Below are 18,229 nucleotides of genomic sequence, written 5' to 3' on the forward strand. Positions count from 1 at the left end.
GAGATAACTAAAAGTAATGATAATAATGAAATGATATGAATGATAATGAAAAGTAGCGATAAAAGATTACTCCAAAGCATCATCTCACACACTCAATCTAGCTCGATAAAAACTCCAACAGCCGATTTCCTCGGCATTTACTTGTGTTGATATCTCTGCAACATACTTGTTTGTTAAAAATCTAATTTTGGTATATGAGTCTAGGAAATTGTTTGACTGAATCTCAGCAAAGTAAATTGCAAACAAATTAATTCTCACGTCACTTTTCAAAAGGTCCTAACTAACAAATGTAAACAAATCGATTTAAGCGATACAAACTATTGCTCTTCTATCATTGTATATGATGCAAAAACACCCATCCAAATTTACTTTCATTTATTTAAGATAATCATAGGTCAAAAATTGTCCAACGTACAGTTTTAAATGATAGGTACATGATTGTTACTTCGGTAATTCGGACTGCCCAAACAAATTTGGTGCTCATTTTTTAAAGGCGAAGCCAATCTAAAGTTAGGTACTCTACTATGAAATCTGTGAAAGGGAATCTAGTATCATGTAAAACAAAACATCCAATGTAACACTCATTGATTATGTCATTGAGAAAAATCATTCAATGTAACATGTCCGACGTACAACTTGACTAGTCAAAACGTCCTATGTGATTTTTTCTATATTGCAGCATGAAATTCATAGCAAAATTGTGACTTTACCGTTTCTTTCTTCTTTGACTACATTAAAAATAGTATTGAAAAATGTATTGTTTCTAAACAATTAAAATAATAATCTGTCGAACTTCAACTTCGATTTTCTCAAAATGGTGGATATGTTACATTGGTCTATTTGAAAAGTGACGCGAGAATTGTGCAGGGTTAATTCGTTCACCAAGGCACAAACTTTGCTTAAGCTACTCATGCAACCAGTATTGTAATACACATACATGTGCCATTACACCCCAAAGTATCCGGCCTTGTACTGACGTAGCTAAAAATTAGATATATACATATTATGAGCATATACCGGCACCTCGCGAATGTTTGGCGGGCCGCATCAAATTGTTCATATTAATTTACTGATCCACGAGCTGTATGTGAGTTCTGTTGATCATTTTTCTTTCACTAGGGATGTATCTACACCTACATGCATTAATGCAAATATAGTTGACCGGTGAAACCCCATATAACTAGTTCCTCAAAACAACATGAGTCATGCTTGATTCAAACTGCCAGTTAAATACAACTATCTATCCATTTGTGCCATAACCAGTGCCGGTGCCGTCATTTCGCAAATCCAATATGGTTTTCCCATTTCATAAAACGTTATGAAACTGTTTGTTGTTAACCATTTTTCGTAGGTCAGCAAAAAAAAAGAAATGATATACCTGCATAGGATAGAACTATAGAAAAAACACACATTCTACAGCAACATCCTGACCAATCATACATCAATACCACAGTCGACGGTTGAGCATACATGTACTCAGCTCACAGTGACACAGTCCGAACCCTGTAAGGTGCTATCGAACCACAATGTTACCGAGAGTTCAGTAGTATTTTATCGCTCCATTGGAGAGGCCGTGACGAGACAGGTTCATTTCAACTATTTGTTCACCTGTGTCGTAGAAGTGTTATTGTACGTGACTTATTTTATCGGGAAAAGGTAAATGTTGACCCGCTCTAAAGCAGTAGCGTCGTATTATCACTGTGTTCATGTTACCACCCGCACTAAATGATTGGAAGCATTGTGCGCATTTCACATCGCATTGTGAATAATTTACACGTACCCGTGATGTTCTTATTTTTTAAAAGTATATGTGTGTTGCAAAAAAAAAACAGATGGATGGCTGATAAGGGGCAAAACTACACATCGCTTTGTGCGCGTTCGATTGAAGACTTTCAGAACAAATGATCGATATCGATACGTAGCCAGTTTTGTTCGAGAATAATTTGAAATCGATCATTGAAACAATCACCTCCATTCAGTGTTGCTGGAATGAAAGTTAAATTTAGTTCGAGGTCATTATTCATCGCGGTGAGAGATAGTGGATCATTTTTCTTTGCCCAGAGTAAAGAGCCAGAAACATAGTGTGGTAACTGGTGAAACAAACGGATTCGACATATAAATCGTGAACCGGTTAGTGTCAAAAGAGTGCTGCGTATGCACCGCAGCAAGGTTGTGTGGTTTAAGAAGCATAAAAAATGACTCCATGCTAAAACTGGAATTCTGTGCACTGAATGTATTGAAATCAAGTATCTGGATCGTATGCCATAAGAAATAATTGGTAGTTTGAACTCGATCGAAAGTAGTTTTCAATTGGCCTCCCTGTCTGTAAAGGCGCAGTTATAAAGCAAGACCATGCTGGAGGCGGCTGGGTTCGATTCCCGGTAAAATCTAGGAATTTTTCGGGTTTAAAAATGTATCAACTTCTCTGGGCATAGAGTAGATTGTACATGCCATACTAGTACAAAAATTGTACAAGCATCGAAAGCTCTCAATTAATAACTGTGGAAGTGCATCTAGTAGTAGAGTAGTTGAGAGCATGCAATAAGCTAATATGCGATAAGCAATAAGCTTTAAATGCGAGGAAGAAGAAGAAGTAGTAGTTTTCAAGTGGCACTACAATGCATACTATGGTTTCATTTTACGTATGACTAAATTGATATGGACATGCTACTGTGGTAGAGCTGTCCACAAACTGTTACATTACATAAGAGTACTTACGGAAACGTCTAGACCTAAGTTTGGCATCAGCTTTGCTTGAGACTGTCGGATCTATTCTCGATATATGATTGAGATATGAATATTGTGGGTCACCGGTACATTCGGATTGCGGTACATATGGTTGGTTATCATCGCAAAACAAGGCAAAGTATTTCATACACACTTAGTTTTGTTTTCGCCAGCTCGACAATTTCTTGCCGAGATTTGCACAGCCGAGTGCTCGGCAGTAAATTTTACTGTTATCTCAGCAAACATGACGTGGGGTGTTTGCTGAGATTCAGCAAAACATAGTCCGAGACTCAACAACGAAACGTCACTTTTGTTGCGCATCTCGGCAAAATATGTAAGCCGGGAGCTCGGCTGCACAGCAAAAAAATAGTTTTAATATCATATCAAAGTAGATGCACTTCAACCAACGGGTGGAAACTAACGATTTAAAATTGGCTCACTACTTAACTAGCCTATTGATCCCAAGCAAATCGATTAACGTACCCAACAATCAATACGAAACTAACGATTTTAAATTGTCTCACTACTTGACTAGCCTATTGGTCCCAAGCAAACGATTAACGTACCCCATTCTAGTCGAAATTCTACTACTACACAATGTTTGTTTTGATTCGCTATGAAAGTTTGACAGATAAAATGAGGGGTTAGGGGATTTTCCTATGTTTCGAGGGGTGAATCGATTAGCTTGGGACCGAAGAGAATACCAGAGCTGAGCCAAAAAGTTTACCACGTTATTTCGGGACCTTCTATTCTTAGAGCTACGTCTATGATTGAAGTGCATCCTCTTGGATGTAATATTAAAATTTATTTTTTGGGCATATCTCGGAAAAAAATTGCCGATATTCGACAAATAAAATAAAGTGTGTAATTTGTAGACATACACACTATAATTTGATAATAGCTGGTTGCATTTATTGAAAATCGTTACTTTCTTCTTCTTGAATTTTGACGATTCTAATGCGAGCCCTTGTTCTATAAAGCCCTTCTACAATAATGGTATGAATTTATATATCGTATGGCAAGCACAAAGATACCTACTCTATTCCCAGGTTAGTTGAGAGAATGTCCAACTTCCAATAGATTTCTAGACCGGACTGGTAATACCAACCGGTGGACACTAACGATTTTAATTTGGCTCACTACTTGACCAGCCTATTGGTCCCAAGTACATCTATAAGCGTACCCCATTCTAGTCGAAATTCCAGCACTACACTATGTTTGTTTTGATTCGCTATGAAAGTTTGACAGATAACATCAGGGGTGTGTGGATTCATGCAGAACATGCAGGGGTGAGTGAAATAGCTTGGGACTGCTTGGGACCGTTGTTCTGGTACTGAGTGAGCCAAAAATAATAATGATTTTCTTCGGGACCCAGTGGTCTTAGAGTTACCTCTATGGATCTAATGTGCGTGGGCCTTTAAGCAATCCACTACATTTTGAACTGATCAGTGATGCCAGTTCTTTTAAAGTAAATTTAGTAGATGTCAGCTCTCGAGAATGATACGAGGACCAATGCATACCACTGAAGGCATATACAGTAATGACCCGATTTTGTCAGCCACCTTTTTGAAAAACTTTTCTAATGTTCTACAATACCCAGGGCTTTTTCAGTGGTCTTATTGCACCAAAGAATACTTTAAACACCTATCTTGTAGATGCATGAGAATGATTTAGAATTGAGATTTTATGAAATTATTTAATGACAAAAGTCTGATGCGCGGAGGGACCGACAAAATCGAGTCATTACTATACCAAATACTAATCTGACGAATACAGAATACATATTGTTTGCTTCACACTAAACAATCAAAACAAATCCTTCAAAAGGACTGAGCTTCTGAGAATGTCTCCAACGAATTCGTATTTCTGAAAATTTCAATCAAATCTATTGAGAAATCCAACTTAAACTCCTGCGCGCCTGGTGGCAGGAATAAGCACTAACCGACGGTGATAAGTCTGTGACAGCCCTTGACAATTTCATTGATTGTTTGCAAAATTATTTAATTTCAATGTAATTTCATGCAAATTTCTTGTCAGCATGGATGAACCTTGTACAAAATGCATAAAATTATTTTGTAATGCATTGTTCCTAAATAAAAAGCTACTTCAAGACAGTTAAATTACAGAAAACATGTTAAGGTTTAAAGTCATCTGCCGATTAAACAGCAGACAAAGTTGGCCGACTAAATCCATCGACGAAAAACTATTAAATAGGCCGATTGCTCGGTGTAGCACCAGACGAAAAACGATTTAATCTGCTGATTAATACACCGACTGAAATTAATTTTTAAGTGGCAATAGATTTAGTCGGTGGACGAATCGGGTGATCTGGATGATGTTTGTTTATTTGGAAGATATTTTCGAAACAAAGCACGATAAAATTCAGAATTATATACCATTATTACGAGTACTACTTTTTTGCTCGGATCATGTTTTGACTCCCACAGAAACTCGCTAGAATAAATACAAAATAATAGTTTTTTGGTTGAAATTTCAAAAATGTATTCAGTTTGACACATTATTTCGGACTTATCAATAGATCTACCGAAAATTTCATAGAACCGACGTCACTGACTTCCATCTGTTTTGTTTTTATTCAACACCGTAAATTTTACTGTTATCTCAGCAAACATGACGTGGGGTGTTTGCTGAGATTCAGCAAAACATAGTCCGAGACTCAACAACGAAACGTCACTTTTGTTGCGCATCTCGGCAAAATATGTAAGCCGGGAGCTCGGCTGCACAGCAAAAAAATAGTTTTAATATCATATCAAAGTAGATGCACTTCAACCAACGGGTGGAAACTAACGATTTAAAATTGGCTCACTACTTAACTAGCCTATTGATCCCAAGCAAATCGATTAACGTACCCAACAATCAATACGAAACTAACGATTTTAAATTGTCTCACTACTTGACTAGCCTATTGGTCCCAAGCAAACGATTAACGTACCCCATTCTAGTCGAAATTCTACTACTACACAATGTTTGTTTTGATTCGCTATGAAAGTTTGACAGATAAAATGAGGGGTTAGGGGATTTTCCTATGTTTCGAGGGGTGAATCGATTAGCTTGGGACCGAAGAGAATACCAGAGCTGAGCCAAAAAGTTTACCACGTTATTTCGGGACCTTCTATTCTTAGAGCTACGTCTATGATTGAAGTGCATCCTCTTGGATGTAATATTAAAATTTATTTTTTGGGCATATCTCGGAAAAAAATTGCCGATATTCGACAAATAAAATAAAGTGTGTAATTTGTAGACATACACACTATAATTTGATAATAGCTGGTTGCATTTATTGAAAATCGTTACTTTCTTCTTCTTGAATTTTGACGATTCTAATGCGAGCCCTTGTTCTATAAAGCCCTTCTACAATAATGGTATGAATTTATATATCGTATGGCAAGCACAAAGATACCTACTCTATTCCCAGGTTAGTTGAGAGAATGTCCAACTTCCAATAGATTTCTAGACCGGACTGGTAATACCAACCGGTGGACACTAACGATTTTAATTTGGCTCACTACTTGACCAGCCTATTGGTCCCAAGTACATCTATAAGCGTACCCCATTCTAGTCGAAATTCCAGCACTACACTATGTTTGTTTTGATTCGCTATGAAAGTTTGACAGATAACATCAGGGGTGTGTGGATTCATGCAGAACATGCAGGGGTGAGTGAAATAGCTTGGGACTGCTTGGGACCGTTGTTCTGGTACTGAGTGAGCCAAAAATAATAATGATTTTCTTCGGGACCCAGTGGTCTTAGAGTTACCTCTATGGATCTAATGTGCGTGGGCCTTTAAGCAATCCACTACATTTTGAACTGATCAGTGATGCCAGTTCTTTTAAAGTAAATTTAGTAGATGTCAGCTCTCGAGAATGATACGAGGACCAATGCATACCACTGAAGGCATATACAGTAATGACCCGATTTTGTCAGCCACCTTTTTGAAAAACTTTTCTAATGTTCTACAATACCCAGGGCTTTTTCAGTGGTCTTATTGCACCAAAGAATACTTTAAACACCTATCTTGTAGATGCATGAGAATGATTTAGAATTGAGATTTTATGAAATTATTTAATGACAAAAGTCTGATGCGCGGAGGGACCGACAAAATCGAGTCATTACTATACCAAATACTAATCTGACGAATACAGAATACATATTGTTTGCTTCACACTAAACAATCAAAACAAATCCTTCAAAAGGACTGAGCTTCTGAGAATGTCTCCAACGAATTCGTATTTCTGAAAATTTCAATCAAATCTATTGAGAAATCCAACTTAAACTCCTGCGCGCCTGGTGGCAGGAATAAGCACTAACCGACGGTGATAAGTCTGTGACAGCCCTTGACAATTTCATTGATTGTTTGCAAAATTATTTAATTTCAATGTAATTTCATGCAAATTTCTTGTCAGCATGGATGAACCTTGTACAAAATGCATAAAATTATTTTGTAATGCATTGTTCCTAAATAAAAAGCTACTTCAAGACAGTTAAATTACAGAAAACATGTTAAGGTTTAAAGTCATCTGCCGATTAAACAGCAGACAAAGTTGGCCGACTAAATCCATCGACGAAAAACTATTAAATAGGCCGATTGCTCGGTGTAGCACCAGACGAAAAACGATTTAATCTGCTGATTAATACACCGACTGAAATTAATTTTTAAGTGGCAATAGATTTAGTCGGTGGACGAATCGGGTGATCTGGATGATGTTTGTTTATTTGGAAGATATTTTCGAAACAAAGCACGATAAAATTCAGAATTATATACCATTATTACGAGTACTACTTTTTTGCTCGGATCATGTTTTGACTCCCACAGAAACTCGCTAGAATAAATACAAAATAATAGTTTTTTGGTTGAAATTTCAAAAATGTATTCAGTTTGACACATTATTTCGGACTTATCAATAGATCTACCGAAAATTTCATAGAACCGACGTCACTGACTTCCATCTGTTTTGTTTTTATTCAACACAGCTGACACGTTGACAGAACAAGGGAAAAGCAACTAGTGAAAAAATTGCATGAACGAGGGATGCGCCGGTTGCCAAATACGCTTGACTATATTTTTTGAAGATTTTTTTTTCTAAGAGTTATGTCTGGTTGTCTGTGGTATCAATATATTAACGCGAAGGGGAATTATTAACAATAATATGGTGGATGTGACTACAAAATTATTGTCAATACCGATGTTTTGACGTCAATATAGCATACTAAGGTTTCATTTTACGATTATTGACAATAAAAGCAAAAATGTACGCGCTATTTCAAAACTACCCAAATTTGGGTAGAATCCACCCAGATCGGTCAAAACTGAACCTACCCAAAAATGTGTAAACTATGTTGGGACTGACAAGTTGACAAATGGGCAAAGTCGATCAGATTAATGTTGATGTTGTCAACTTGTTACTCCCAACATAGTTTACCCATTTTTGGGTGGGTCAGTTTTGACCGATCTGGATGAATACTATCCAAATTTGGGTAGTTTTGAAATAACGTGTAGGATCCACTTTACAGATTGATGAGTATAGACTAGTACAGATTGATACAGATGAACAAATTTTGAAATGTCGCTGCCACAATATTTTTAAAAATAATGTTGTCGTGTTTATGTTTCTAGATAGTGCTGGAATTAGGGCGTAACAGCTTTTGTAAACAATGACTTCTCTTGGTGATTTTTAGAAGGTCAAGGCTCGCTCACACAAATCAACATCACCATCGGCCCGGCATCGGGTAGGTGAAGACTTCCGCTTTCCGATAATTATGTTGGTTTGCGTTGGCGTGCCTTGAATTCCTAAAAATCATCGAGAGAAGTCATTGATTAAAAAAGCTGTTACGCCCTAATTTCAGCTCTATCTAGGTTTGGTAAAAATCGAGCTAAGTTATTTTTTTCCAATACACTGACACTAGAAAATTATCTCGTGAAGATTATACGAAACTATATATTCTTGTTTGTACGCTTTTACAGTCCATTGTAAGGACTGCCCTATTAAATTTGTCGTAAAGAAAAAATGCAGACAATTACACACTTCCATTTTATTTTCATGCCATTTGTGCTGCATTTTGCGAGAACTACCGCCGCCAAAGCTTTTGCTATGCGTGGTTTTTATCAATAGCAACTGTAATTTGAAAACCTGAAAACCTAGTTACACACTAGAATGCATATCCCGTTCTTGTGCGGGCTTCTTATCATGTCACACTCTGCCATCGTCATGAAAAGGTTTAGCGAAACTTTGTTAGATAACCTTTACGACGGTTACCTTAGGCATCCGTGCGAAGAGACCTCCGTGCTTTGCTTGGTCTTTCCATATTGGTAAAAATAGCAGGATACTTCTGCTTCTGCAGCAACTATTTGTTTTTGTCATTCTTAACTACCATGTTTGAGTGTGCTAAAGCTTAACTGTTTTGATAAGCTTCATTTCAATGCTCTGGATAAACAGACACGAAAGTTAGGCCTATTCTGCGCGCCGTGTGAGGTGACAATTATCACCTCGGGTGAGGTGACTCTCCGTGCAAATAAAATGGAGACCAGCTCAGCCGAGGCGACAATTGTGCAATTATGTAAATTTCTTCTAGAGAAAGACGTGTGGTCAGTAGGAAGTCTGGTTTAATCGAGGGGGACGACTCTATCTACGCTGCAGGAAAGATTGTGTTGTGCTGTGGCTAGCTGCTCGCACGCTGAGTAGATAGAAAGAAGATTGATGACGATTCTGAAGATTTCCTGCAAAAAGATGATGCACGATGCATGTAAATGCGAGAAATGCAAGAAGATTTTTCGAAGATTGATTCGCTAGTGTGAGATTTTATAAGCATCTAAAATTGAGATTTCGATGTGTCGCCCCCCTCGGGTTTAATACTAGATATTTCCGTTTCAGGGAAAATAATTCGACGCACTGACAGCCACAGCATGCTATTAAAGCTGATAATCTGACGCCAAATGCTAATTTTTCTCTGTACTGGCAATAAGTTCTTCATTTGTTGATAGCGGGTAAACAATTTGTTACATAAATCAACTGCTCCTTTGATCCAACTCTTCACTTCCACTCAGTTGATGGTCTGCAGTCAAATCTTCGTTCTTAAAATTGTTAAAACCACTTCTCGATAAGGATAGTTGAATCCTTCAGTGGTCTTTTGCGGGTGTGTTAGCAGGTTTACAGCCGTCCATTCCGAAACGTACCAGAACTTTTCGGATTAGTGCTTGATTGGGACAGATACTAGTACCTTCCTAGTCACGTTCCATCGTGATGCCCAGAAAATGATGTACTCCGTTATTTTGCTTTTTTTTTAAATAAAAAAACATGGTTTTGATTCTGCACATTATAGTTTCATTTTTATACCTGATCTTGACATGTTTACATTGGGGATGAGTACTTAATAGGTATTTAGTGGGAATTACACTGGCAAAAACTGCACATTATATGTGAAATATGTAGGTATCTTCCATTTAATTCCACTTAATTAATTTTGGTATCCATGACAGATACGTATTTCGACTACAATGTGCAAGACTGCACAATGTGCAAGACTGAATGACACTGATGAAGACTCATCAGTGTCATTCCCACTAAAGAACTTATCAAAATCTAACCCCCTTAAGTACTCATCCCCTAGGTAAAAAAAAGTCAAGATCATAGGTATAAAAATGAAACTACAATGTGTTGAATCGGAACCTACCTAACTAATAAAAACCAAAGATTTAAGTAAGCTAAAGGAGAAAAATCTATACAACTCTCTAATAAGGAAAATCCCCAAAGGCTTGGTAGCCATCATAATGAAGTAATGAAATTGGGTTGTTAGCGGAATGCTAAATAAAACAGCAATTAAATGGAAAATAATCATCTTTATTGCTCTTGGCCACTAACAACCCAATTCATAACCTTCCTTATAATAATGTTTGAACACCGTTCTGAGAAAAACTGACCATTTTTCAGCAAGATTGGTAATCGCCCTTATTCTGCGAGTCACGTGACTTTCTGTCACCGGTGAGGTGACTCTCCGTGCAAATCAAATGGAGGGTCACCTCACCGGTGAGAGAGAGAGAGTCACGTGACTCGCAGAATAGGAGGAAATATGTTCATCGTACTACACGGATAGAAATCTCCTAATACCTTTTGGCAAATTTCTATTGCTGATTATTCATAAAATGTATAAGTCAACTAATAAGCAGACGCCTTGCAAAAAGTTAATGAAGATCATGTGTCAAATGAAATGTATAAGCGGTCACACATACCTTTTATGCATTCTTATAGGACCTATGTGGTTTGTCTTATGGAATGTATAAGGTTGATGTTTTGGCAAAAATGTATAAGTGAAACACATGAATAAAATAATTGATTTTCGTTTCGTGTAGAGTATCCATGTTGTTCTTGAAAAAAAAAAGTTGCTAGGAATTTGCTTAAACATTTCAACATTTTGCATTAAGATTGTGCATTACTATTTTTGAGCATAAGAAGTTCTTGATGTAGAACTTCTTATGCTAAAAAATAGTAATGCACAATCTTAATGCAAAATGTTGAAATTTTTAAGCAAATTCCTAGCAACTTTTTTTTTCAAGAACAACAAAATTCAAAATTCACACAAAGAACCTTCGATAAGATAATGCGAGCTTCCACCACTAATTTCAGATAAGAAAATAACCTGTATATATTATACGACCTGGATTACTCACATTTGTTTCACAATGTTTTCTCATTCCAGGAAACCAAACACAAACCGACAAGATGTCGCTCAACACCAGTGCAAACCTAGTGAAATATCTTCTATTTCTATTCAATTTTCTCTTCGTGGTAAGATTACAAGCCTGACCCCGCCTCGCCCAAATAATCATTTATCTCGGGATCCTTTTCTTCTCTAAATGTGTGTTTCAGATAACCGGTATCGCGATTATGGCCATTGGCCTAACGGTGCAAGGTGCATATCACAACTTTAGAGAAATACTCGATCCGCAGTTCTTCAGCGTGCCCACTTTCTTGGTCGTGATTGGAAGTTTCATCTTTGTCATTGCATTCTTTGGATGCTGCGGAGCCTACAAGGAAAACTATTGCATGACGCTGACCGTAAGATTTGACTAATTTTGGAAAGGAATGATTTTTCGATTTAATTTGAACTTATTTTTTCCCGGTAGTTCTCGATCTTGTTGGTGTTTATCTTTATCCTGGAACTGGCCGCCGGAATCAGTGGCTACGTGCTGAGAAACGACACTTACAATCTGGTATCCACTACATTGCAGAGCTCTATGAGCAAGTACGGTGGTAACACGAGCAAGGAGATCACCATCATTTGGGATGAAATTCAAGTTGATGTAAGTGCAGAATGTCGATTTATGGAAGAAAAATAATAACATTTAAAATTTAAATATTCCACAGTTCGACTGCTGTGGGGTTAACAGTTCCAAGGATTGGTCTATCACCAACAACCAGCTGTTTAATGAAACTTTCCTCCCCATGACCTGCTGTCGCGCATCTACGGGTTGGTTTCCATACCGAATTTTGAAAAGGAGTTCTTCATAGCAATTAAAACAAAAATCTTTCCGCAACAGGTGCCATCGGAACGGTGAGCTGTATCGACCCCGTCCACCCGGAAACTCTACGCACAACTGGTTGCGTCAAATCGTTTGGGAACTTCATCAAGTCGCATGCTGTTAGCCTGGGGGCGACCGGTATTGCGGTTGCGGTGATACAGGTGAGAACATTTCCTGAATTCGCGAACTCACTGTAGTGGTAACGCTTATGTTTTCGTTTCAGTTCTTCGGCATTCTGTTTGCATGTTACCTATCGAAGCAAATCAAAATGCAACAAGGCCATACAGGATTCTAGATCAGCTTATGCGAAGACCGGCGCGTGGAAGTGAGTATTTGAGTTTGTTTATTAACAGAACACGCGTTGTGAATAAAGAATGAAAACATTGTGATCCTACAGAGAATATTTAGTATATACTGTGTACAAGAAATACAGTTTGCTTTGCCATCTGCTAACAAAATCGTAAATGTATAAAATGGCCGTAGAAAATTATCACAATCTACAGCTAGCTGACGAAATCAAAACATCTACAACATCGGATCTCCTACAAAGTTGCTTTGTAATATAATAATAAGCGACAATCTACAAACACATAATCGCTAGCATATTTGCCGATTTCGCTTCGATTGCGGTGAGTATTTATAGCTGTTTGAATAAATCAATGCAGCTCGTCTTACAATAGCAAGAACAAATCAGTCGCTATAAATCAATGGAGGCGCATGCTACCCCATCCTAGTCGACATTCTAGTACTACACTATGTTTGTTTTGATTCGCTATGAAAGTTTGACAGATAAAATGAGGGGTTAGTGGATTATCCTATGTTTCGAGGGGTGAATCGATTAGCTTGGGACCGAAGATAGTACCAGAGCTGAGCCAAAAAGTTGAGCACGTTTCTTCGGGACCTACTAGTCTTAGAGTTACCTCTATGGTTATAGTACCGCAATTATGTCACAAATCAATGGCCTGTTGAATGAAAACAACCGCACCCTGGTTCTCTGCTTTGTAAGTGCTCGTGATACAGCTCCTTTCCTTTCCATGGCAACCGAACCTTTAGTCAAGGAAGTGCATCATCGCAGTATTGTCCATGTGCTGTCTAACCTAGATTGGGAGCATATTCTAGATCCTGTAGACGTCAACATTGCTGCACAAACCTTTTCTCATGTCTTGGCATATGTCATTGACAGACACGTTTCCAAAAAGATCATCCATATCGACTCTCGCGTCCCGTGGATGACGAAAGATCTTCGCTCGTTGAAAAGAACTAAGAAGGCTGCTATCAGAAGATTTACCAAACTCCGCACACTGCCGCTGAAATGCTACACTCTGAAAAATCTTCACGTCCGATTTACGTGAAAACATAGGAGGTTTTCGTCCACCCTATTTTTCACGTAACTTTAACCGGAATTACACGTAGCCGATCAAAATCCTGCTTCGATTATCTACGTGATTAGTCAGGTAAATAAGACCTGATTTTCACATACTGCTTACGTGAAATCGGAGTGAAAACTACTGGACAACTGGTAACTTTTACGTAACATTCCGTTTTGTTTAAAATGCTTTTCACGTAATTTGTACGTGAATTTTGAATGATAATAATGGAACGTATATACAAAAGCAGTCAATATTATGCATTTGTATCGGGCAGATATAAAATCCACGTGTTGAAATTAATGCTTATATCTACTCATAAAATTGTAAATATGATGTAAATGATTATTATTAAGTAGAAACGTGTATGAGTTATTTTTTAATTCTGACAAAATTGTAACAACTGTTTGCCGCTGAATTTATAAAACTAGAAAAATGCGACATATAATCATAAATCAATTAATGTAAAAGAATCAAATTACCGTCCAATATTTGCAGCAAGCTGCTGGAAAGTTTTGAATCTTTGAAGTGTTCTTCCACCACGCTCGGTGACGCCATATTGATTTTGTTTGCGTACCTGAAAATCACGTAAATCCCGTTTTGCGGAAATATCGAAGTCCCAAACACACAAACACAAATACACGAAATCTGTTTACGTGAATATGCGGTCGATTTCACCAACATTTTTAGTGGACATGACATGCAATGCAGGTCAAAGTTACTAACATCACGTAACATTTGAGATTTTCTGTATACAGATCAGGTACGTGATATTTCACGTAAATCGGACGTGAAGATTTTTTAGAGTGTAAGCCAAGGGACTGGCACGCAGCCATCTTTTCGTAGGCAGCATAAAAAGTTAATACAAAGGAATCAAAGCTAGGCCCAAGCGTGGGCCCGCGGTTATGCTCGTTACGGCTACTTGTTATTAGTAGAGATAGGGGTGCCACTTCCCTGGTATAAGCGGTTAAGTCGTCTGTTTTTTTTTTGTTTATTAATTTATTTGATAAGGCTCAACCGAATTAACTTTACCGAGCCGAGGATTCTTGGTCACTATACAATACATCTTAAAACTATAGTCAAAAAGTACAACACAATAAATACTTTATCTTCCGCTATCAAAAAAGCCTCCTCCATCAGAACTGGAGCCGCTTCTAGTAGCTTCATTGTATTGCAAATTGTTGTACGCCAACGAGGGTCAGAGCGCGTCCATTGCAGCAATGGACGCAAAACGTGGTCAGCACTCACACACTCATCACGAAACGGTTGATTTCCAAAGTCGACGACGCATCGACCGAAAGAACTGATGATGAAGAACAATGAGGAGGACCACACCTGGAGGAGAGTGGCCTGCTTTTGTCGACAGCCGAGTGAACACTGAAGTCGTCTGTTTTCAACGCTATCAAAGGAGGATTCAACGGCGGCTAAAATCACACCCGAAATCCTTCTGGAACTTCGTAAATGAGCAACGCAGGGGGAATTCGGCTTACCCTCTTCCTTGATTTCTAATGGTGAAACTGCTGGCAATCAACAAGACATTTGCAACCTGTTATCAGCCAAATTTGCTAGCAACGCTACGCTAATCTCATTACTTCCGCGGCCAGTAATGTTCCTTTGGTCAACCAAACGCACAGCATGGTCGAAGCCACTACATATACGATTTCTAGAGCAGCATCTAAACTTAAGACTTGAGCTAAGGCTGGACCCGATGGTGTTCCGTCGATTATTCTTAAAAAGAACATAACTTGTTTTTTAGATCCACTGCGCCGCATATTCCAGCGGCATCTTTCCGTCTTGCTGGAAGACTGCGGATATGTTTCCTGTTCATAAAAAGGGAAGCAAACGCGACGTAGGGTTTTTGATCTAATTTCCGTCCTACTAAGCACAACCGAAACGGAACTTAGGAACCTCCGAAACAGGTTACGGAAAGCAAGGAAACGTCTTTTCAAACAACGGACTGAGCAAAACAGGCGATTACTTCACGACGTGGAGGAGCACTACACCAGCCGGTTGAACACAGTTTTCCATCAATATGTATTGCACATTGAGTCGGAGGCAAAGCGGGATCCATCGTCTTTTTGGACCTACGTGAAGAAACTTAGGTGGAATGGCGGTATACCACTCGATGTGTCCTATAAAGAAGCTCGTGCTGACTCCGCAGAAGAAGCTTCTGATCTCTTCGCCAAATTCTTCAAGGATGTTTTTTCGACTACCTCTCCCGCTCATTCTCCGGATGATCGTCGTGACTGGATGAGCAGCATAGCTCATTACAACTTGCATTTGCCGCAGTTGGATGTATCTGTTGAAGAGGTGATGAAAGTTCTTTCATCTGTAGATCCTTCTAAAGGCCCTGGCCCAGACTGTTTGCCGCCATCGTTCATTAAGAAATTTTCTGCATCTCTCGCTTCACCTGTGTCGATTATATTCAATCGTTCGCTAGTTATAGGTGTTTTCCCCACAATGTGGAAGGTTGCGTCCATCACACCTATTCACAAAGCTGGAAACATCCACAACGTTGAAAATTATCGCGGAATTTCGATTCTAAGCTGCCTCCCAAAAGCTCTGGAGAAGATCGTATATGAGGTCGTATATTAAGCGGTTAGGCCAATAATTACCGAACATCAGCACGGCTTTGTGAGGAAACGCTCAACAACAACCAACTTAATGATGTTTGTCAACTCGCTGATCAACTCCATTGAAAAACGACTACAAGTTGATGAGATCTACGTGGACTTCAGTAAGACGTTCGATAGGGTTCCACATGTGCTTGCAGTGGACAAAATGAGGTGTATGGGATTACCTAATTGGGCCACGAACTGACCGCTCAGCCTATGTGAGCATTGTTAATATTCGCCTAGTTTCGAGATATCCTCTGGTGTTCCCCAAGGTAGCCATTTGGGGCCTTTAATTTTCATCCTGTTCGTGAACGATCTGTGTAGTCGACTGTGTTCTTCGAGACTTATGTTCGCCGATGACTTAAAGATCTTTCGTACAATTAAGTCAAGACTTGACTTTTGCGCACTCCAGAAGGATATTGATTCCCTTTTGCGCTGGTGTACATTGAACGGTATGCAGGTTAATGTCACAAAATTCTACGCAATATCTTTTAGCCGTTCACGCGAGCCCTTACAACATGACTATAGGATAGGACTCAGTAGTTTGCTCTTCGTTTCTTCAGTTAAGGATTTGGGTGTTATCATCGACTCTAAAGTCAGATTCAATGCGCACATCTCCATGATAACTGCTAAAGCATTCGCCACATTAGGTTTCTTGAAACGAAACACAAACGCATTCCAGGACATCTACGCGCTGAAATCACTATACTGTGCTCTCGTCCGCAGTCTTCTAGAGTATGCTGTTGTTGTGTGGGCACCCTTTCACGCTATTCAAGCTAACAGAATCGAAGCCATTCAGCGAAACTTCGTAAGATACGCTTTACGTGTTCTGCCCTGGAACGATTCGGTAAATTTGCCGCCTTACGATGAACGGTGCAGGCTGATTGACCTGGACACGTCTTCGTGTTTGGATTGCTTAACGGTGACGTGGATTGCAACTCTCTTGTGAGCCAAATCTACATCAATGCTCCTCAAAGAGTTCTACCATAGAGGTAACTCTAAGACCACTGGGTCCCGAAGAAAATCATTATTATTTTTGGCTCACTCAGTACCAGAACAACGGTCCCAAGCAGTCCCAAGCTATTTCACTCACCCCTGCATGTTCTGCATGAATCCACACACCCCTGATGTTATCTGTCAAACTTTCATAGCGAATCAAAACAAACATAGTGTGGTAATAGAATTTCAACTAGAATAGGGTACGTTAATCGTTTGCTTGGGACCAATAGGCTACTAAAGTGGTGAGCCAATTTAAAATCGTTAGTTTCGTATTGATTGTTGGTTACACGCTTCTGTGGCAACCTACCCATCGGACCAACTATGGATGCAACGAACCGTGGACTTTGTGCTGTCGTGTGTTTAATGAAACGTTTGATGTATATGATTTTAACATTAGTAAGTCTACTTACAGACATAGAATTCGACACCTAGCCTAGAAAATATATGTACAACATTATGTTGAAGATTTAATTAAATAAAAAAAAATTGTTTAAAATCTAACACTGTATCTTGATTCCAAATTCGTCCTACGAGTTTCAATTCCGTCCAAACGCATTGAAACGCCATTGGATTTTCTTCGTCCTACAGAACCACACCATATATCGTATGTCGTCGACAAAGCGTCCAGAACTCTTTTTTTTTTTTTTTTTTTTTTTTTTTTTTTTTTTTTTTTTTTTTTTTTTTAACTCTTTATTTGTTCCAAATTCAAAATAAATTACATTTCATTTTAACCTAGGTGCTCCAGTTACTGCAGTAACGTACCAGCCTTAATTGTTATGATATATATCTAAGTGTTTTTACATTGTTCATGTCTTGGCAATTCAGTATTTTAAACAGGTTTTTTAACCTGCATGTCAGTATAACAATTGATATCTTAAAACTAAACACTAAAACTAAATCTTATCTAAGTATAAAGGGAATTAATCGTTGCAATTGAGGATTGCAACGATTTTTGCCTGAAATTATTAATTATTTTGTTGGACATT

The 18,229-nt window shown here is 38.5% G+C and overlaps 2 protein-coding genes across 3 annotated transcripts in view; both read left to right on the top strand.

The window, feature by feature from the left end:
* The window catches only part of IKKbeta (I-kappaB kinase beta), a 526,241-nt gene that overhangs the window by 468,715 nt on the left and 39,297 nt on the right, over positions 1-18,229 (top strand). The gene's annotated exons all lie outside the window — the stretch shown is intronic.
* Tsp29Fa (Tetraspanin 29Fa) lies at positions 1,563-12,711 on the top strand. 2 transcript variants are annotated; one of them, XM_065221573.1, is made up of 7 exons: positions 1,563-1,656; positions 11,440-11,528; positions 11,610-11,798; positions 11,867-12,043; positions 12,108-12,210; positions 12,281-12,423; positions 12,486-12,711. In XM_065221573.1, the coding sequence occupies exons 2-7, from the start codon at positions 11,463-11,465 to the stop codon at positions 12,555-12,557; spliced, it is 750 nt and encodes a 249-aa protein (XP_065077645.1). In that variant the 5' UTR covers positions 1,563-1,656; positions 11,440-11,462; the 3' UTR covers positions 12,558-12,711. The 2 variants fall into 2 exon arrangements, with proteins under 2 accessions (XP_065077645.1, XP_065077644.1); XM_065221572.1 differs by lacking the exon at positions 1,563-1,656 and adding an exon at positions 1,912-2,130.

This window comes from Ochlerotatus camptorhynchus, unplaced genomic scaffold (genome assembly GCF_037179485.1).
Source record: "Ochlerotatus camptorhynchus isolate MF236.1 unplaced genomic scaffold, CSIRO-AGI_Acam_v1.1 ptg000144l, whole genome shotgun sequence".
NCBI classification, from domain to species: domain Eukaryota; kingdom Metazoa; phylum Arthropoda; class Insecta; order Diptera; family Culicidae; genus Ochlerotatus; species Ochlerotatus camptorhynchus.

Bases quoted from the DNA above. Each gene is read 5' to 3' on its own strand.
- Tsp29Fa (XM_065221573.1), top strand. From the start codon at position 11,463: ATGTCGCTCAACACCAGTGCAAACCTAGTGAAATATCTTCTATTTCTA. The intron at 11,799-11,866 runs GTAAGATTTGAC...TTTTCCCGGTAG, and splicing joins ACTATTGCATGACGCTGACC to TTCTCGATCTTGTTGGTGTT. The intron at 12,211-12,280 runs GTTGGTTTCCAT...TTTCCGCAACAG, and splicing joins CTGCTGTCGCGCATCTACGG to GTGCCATCGGAACGGTGAGC.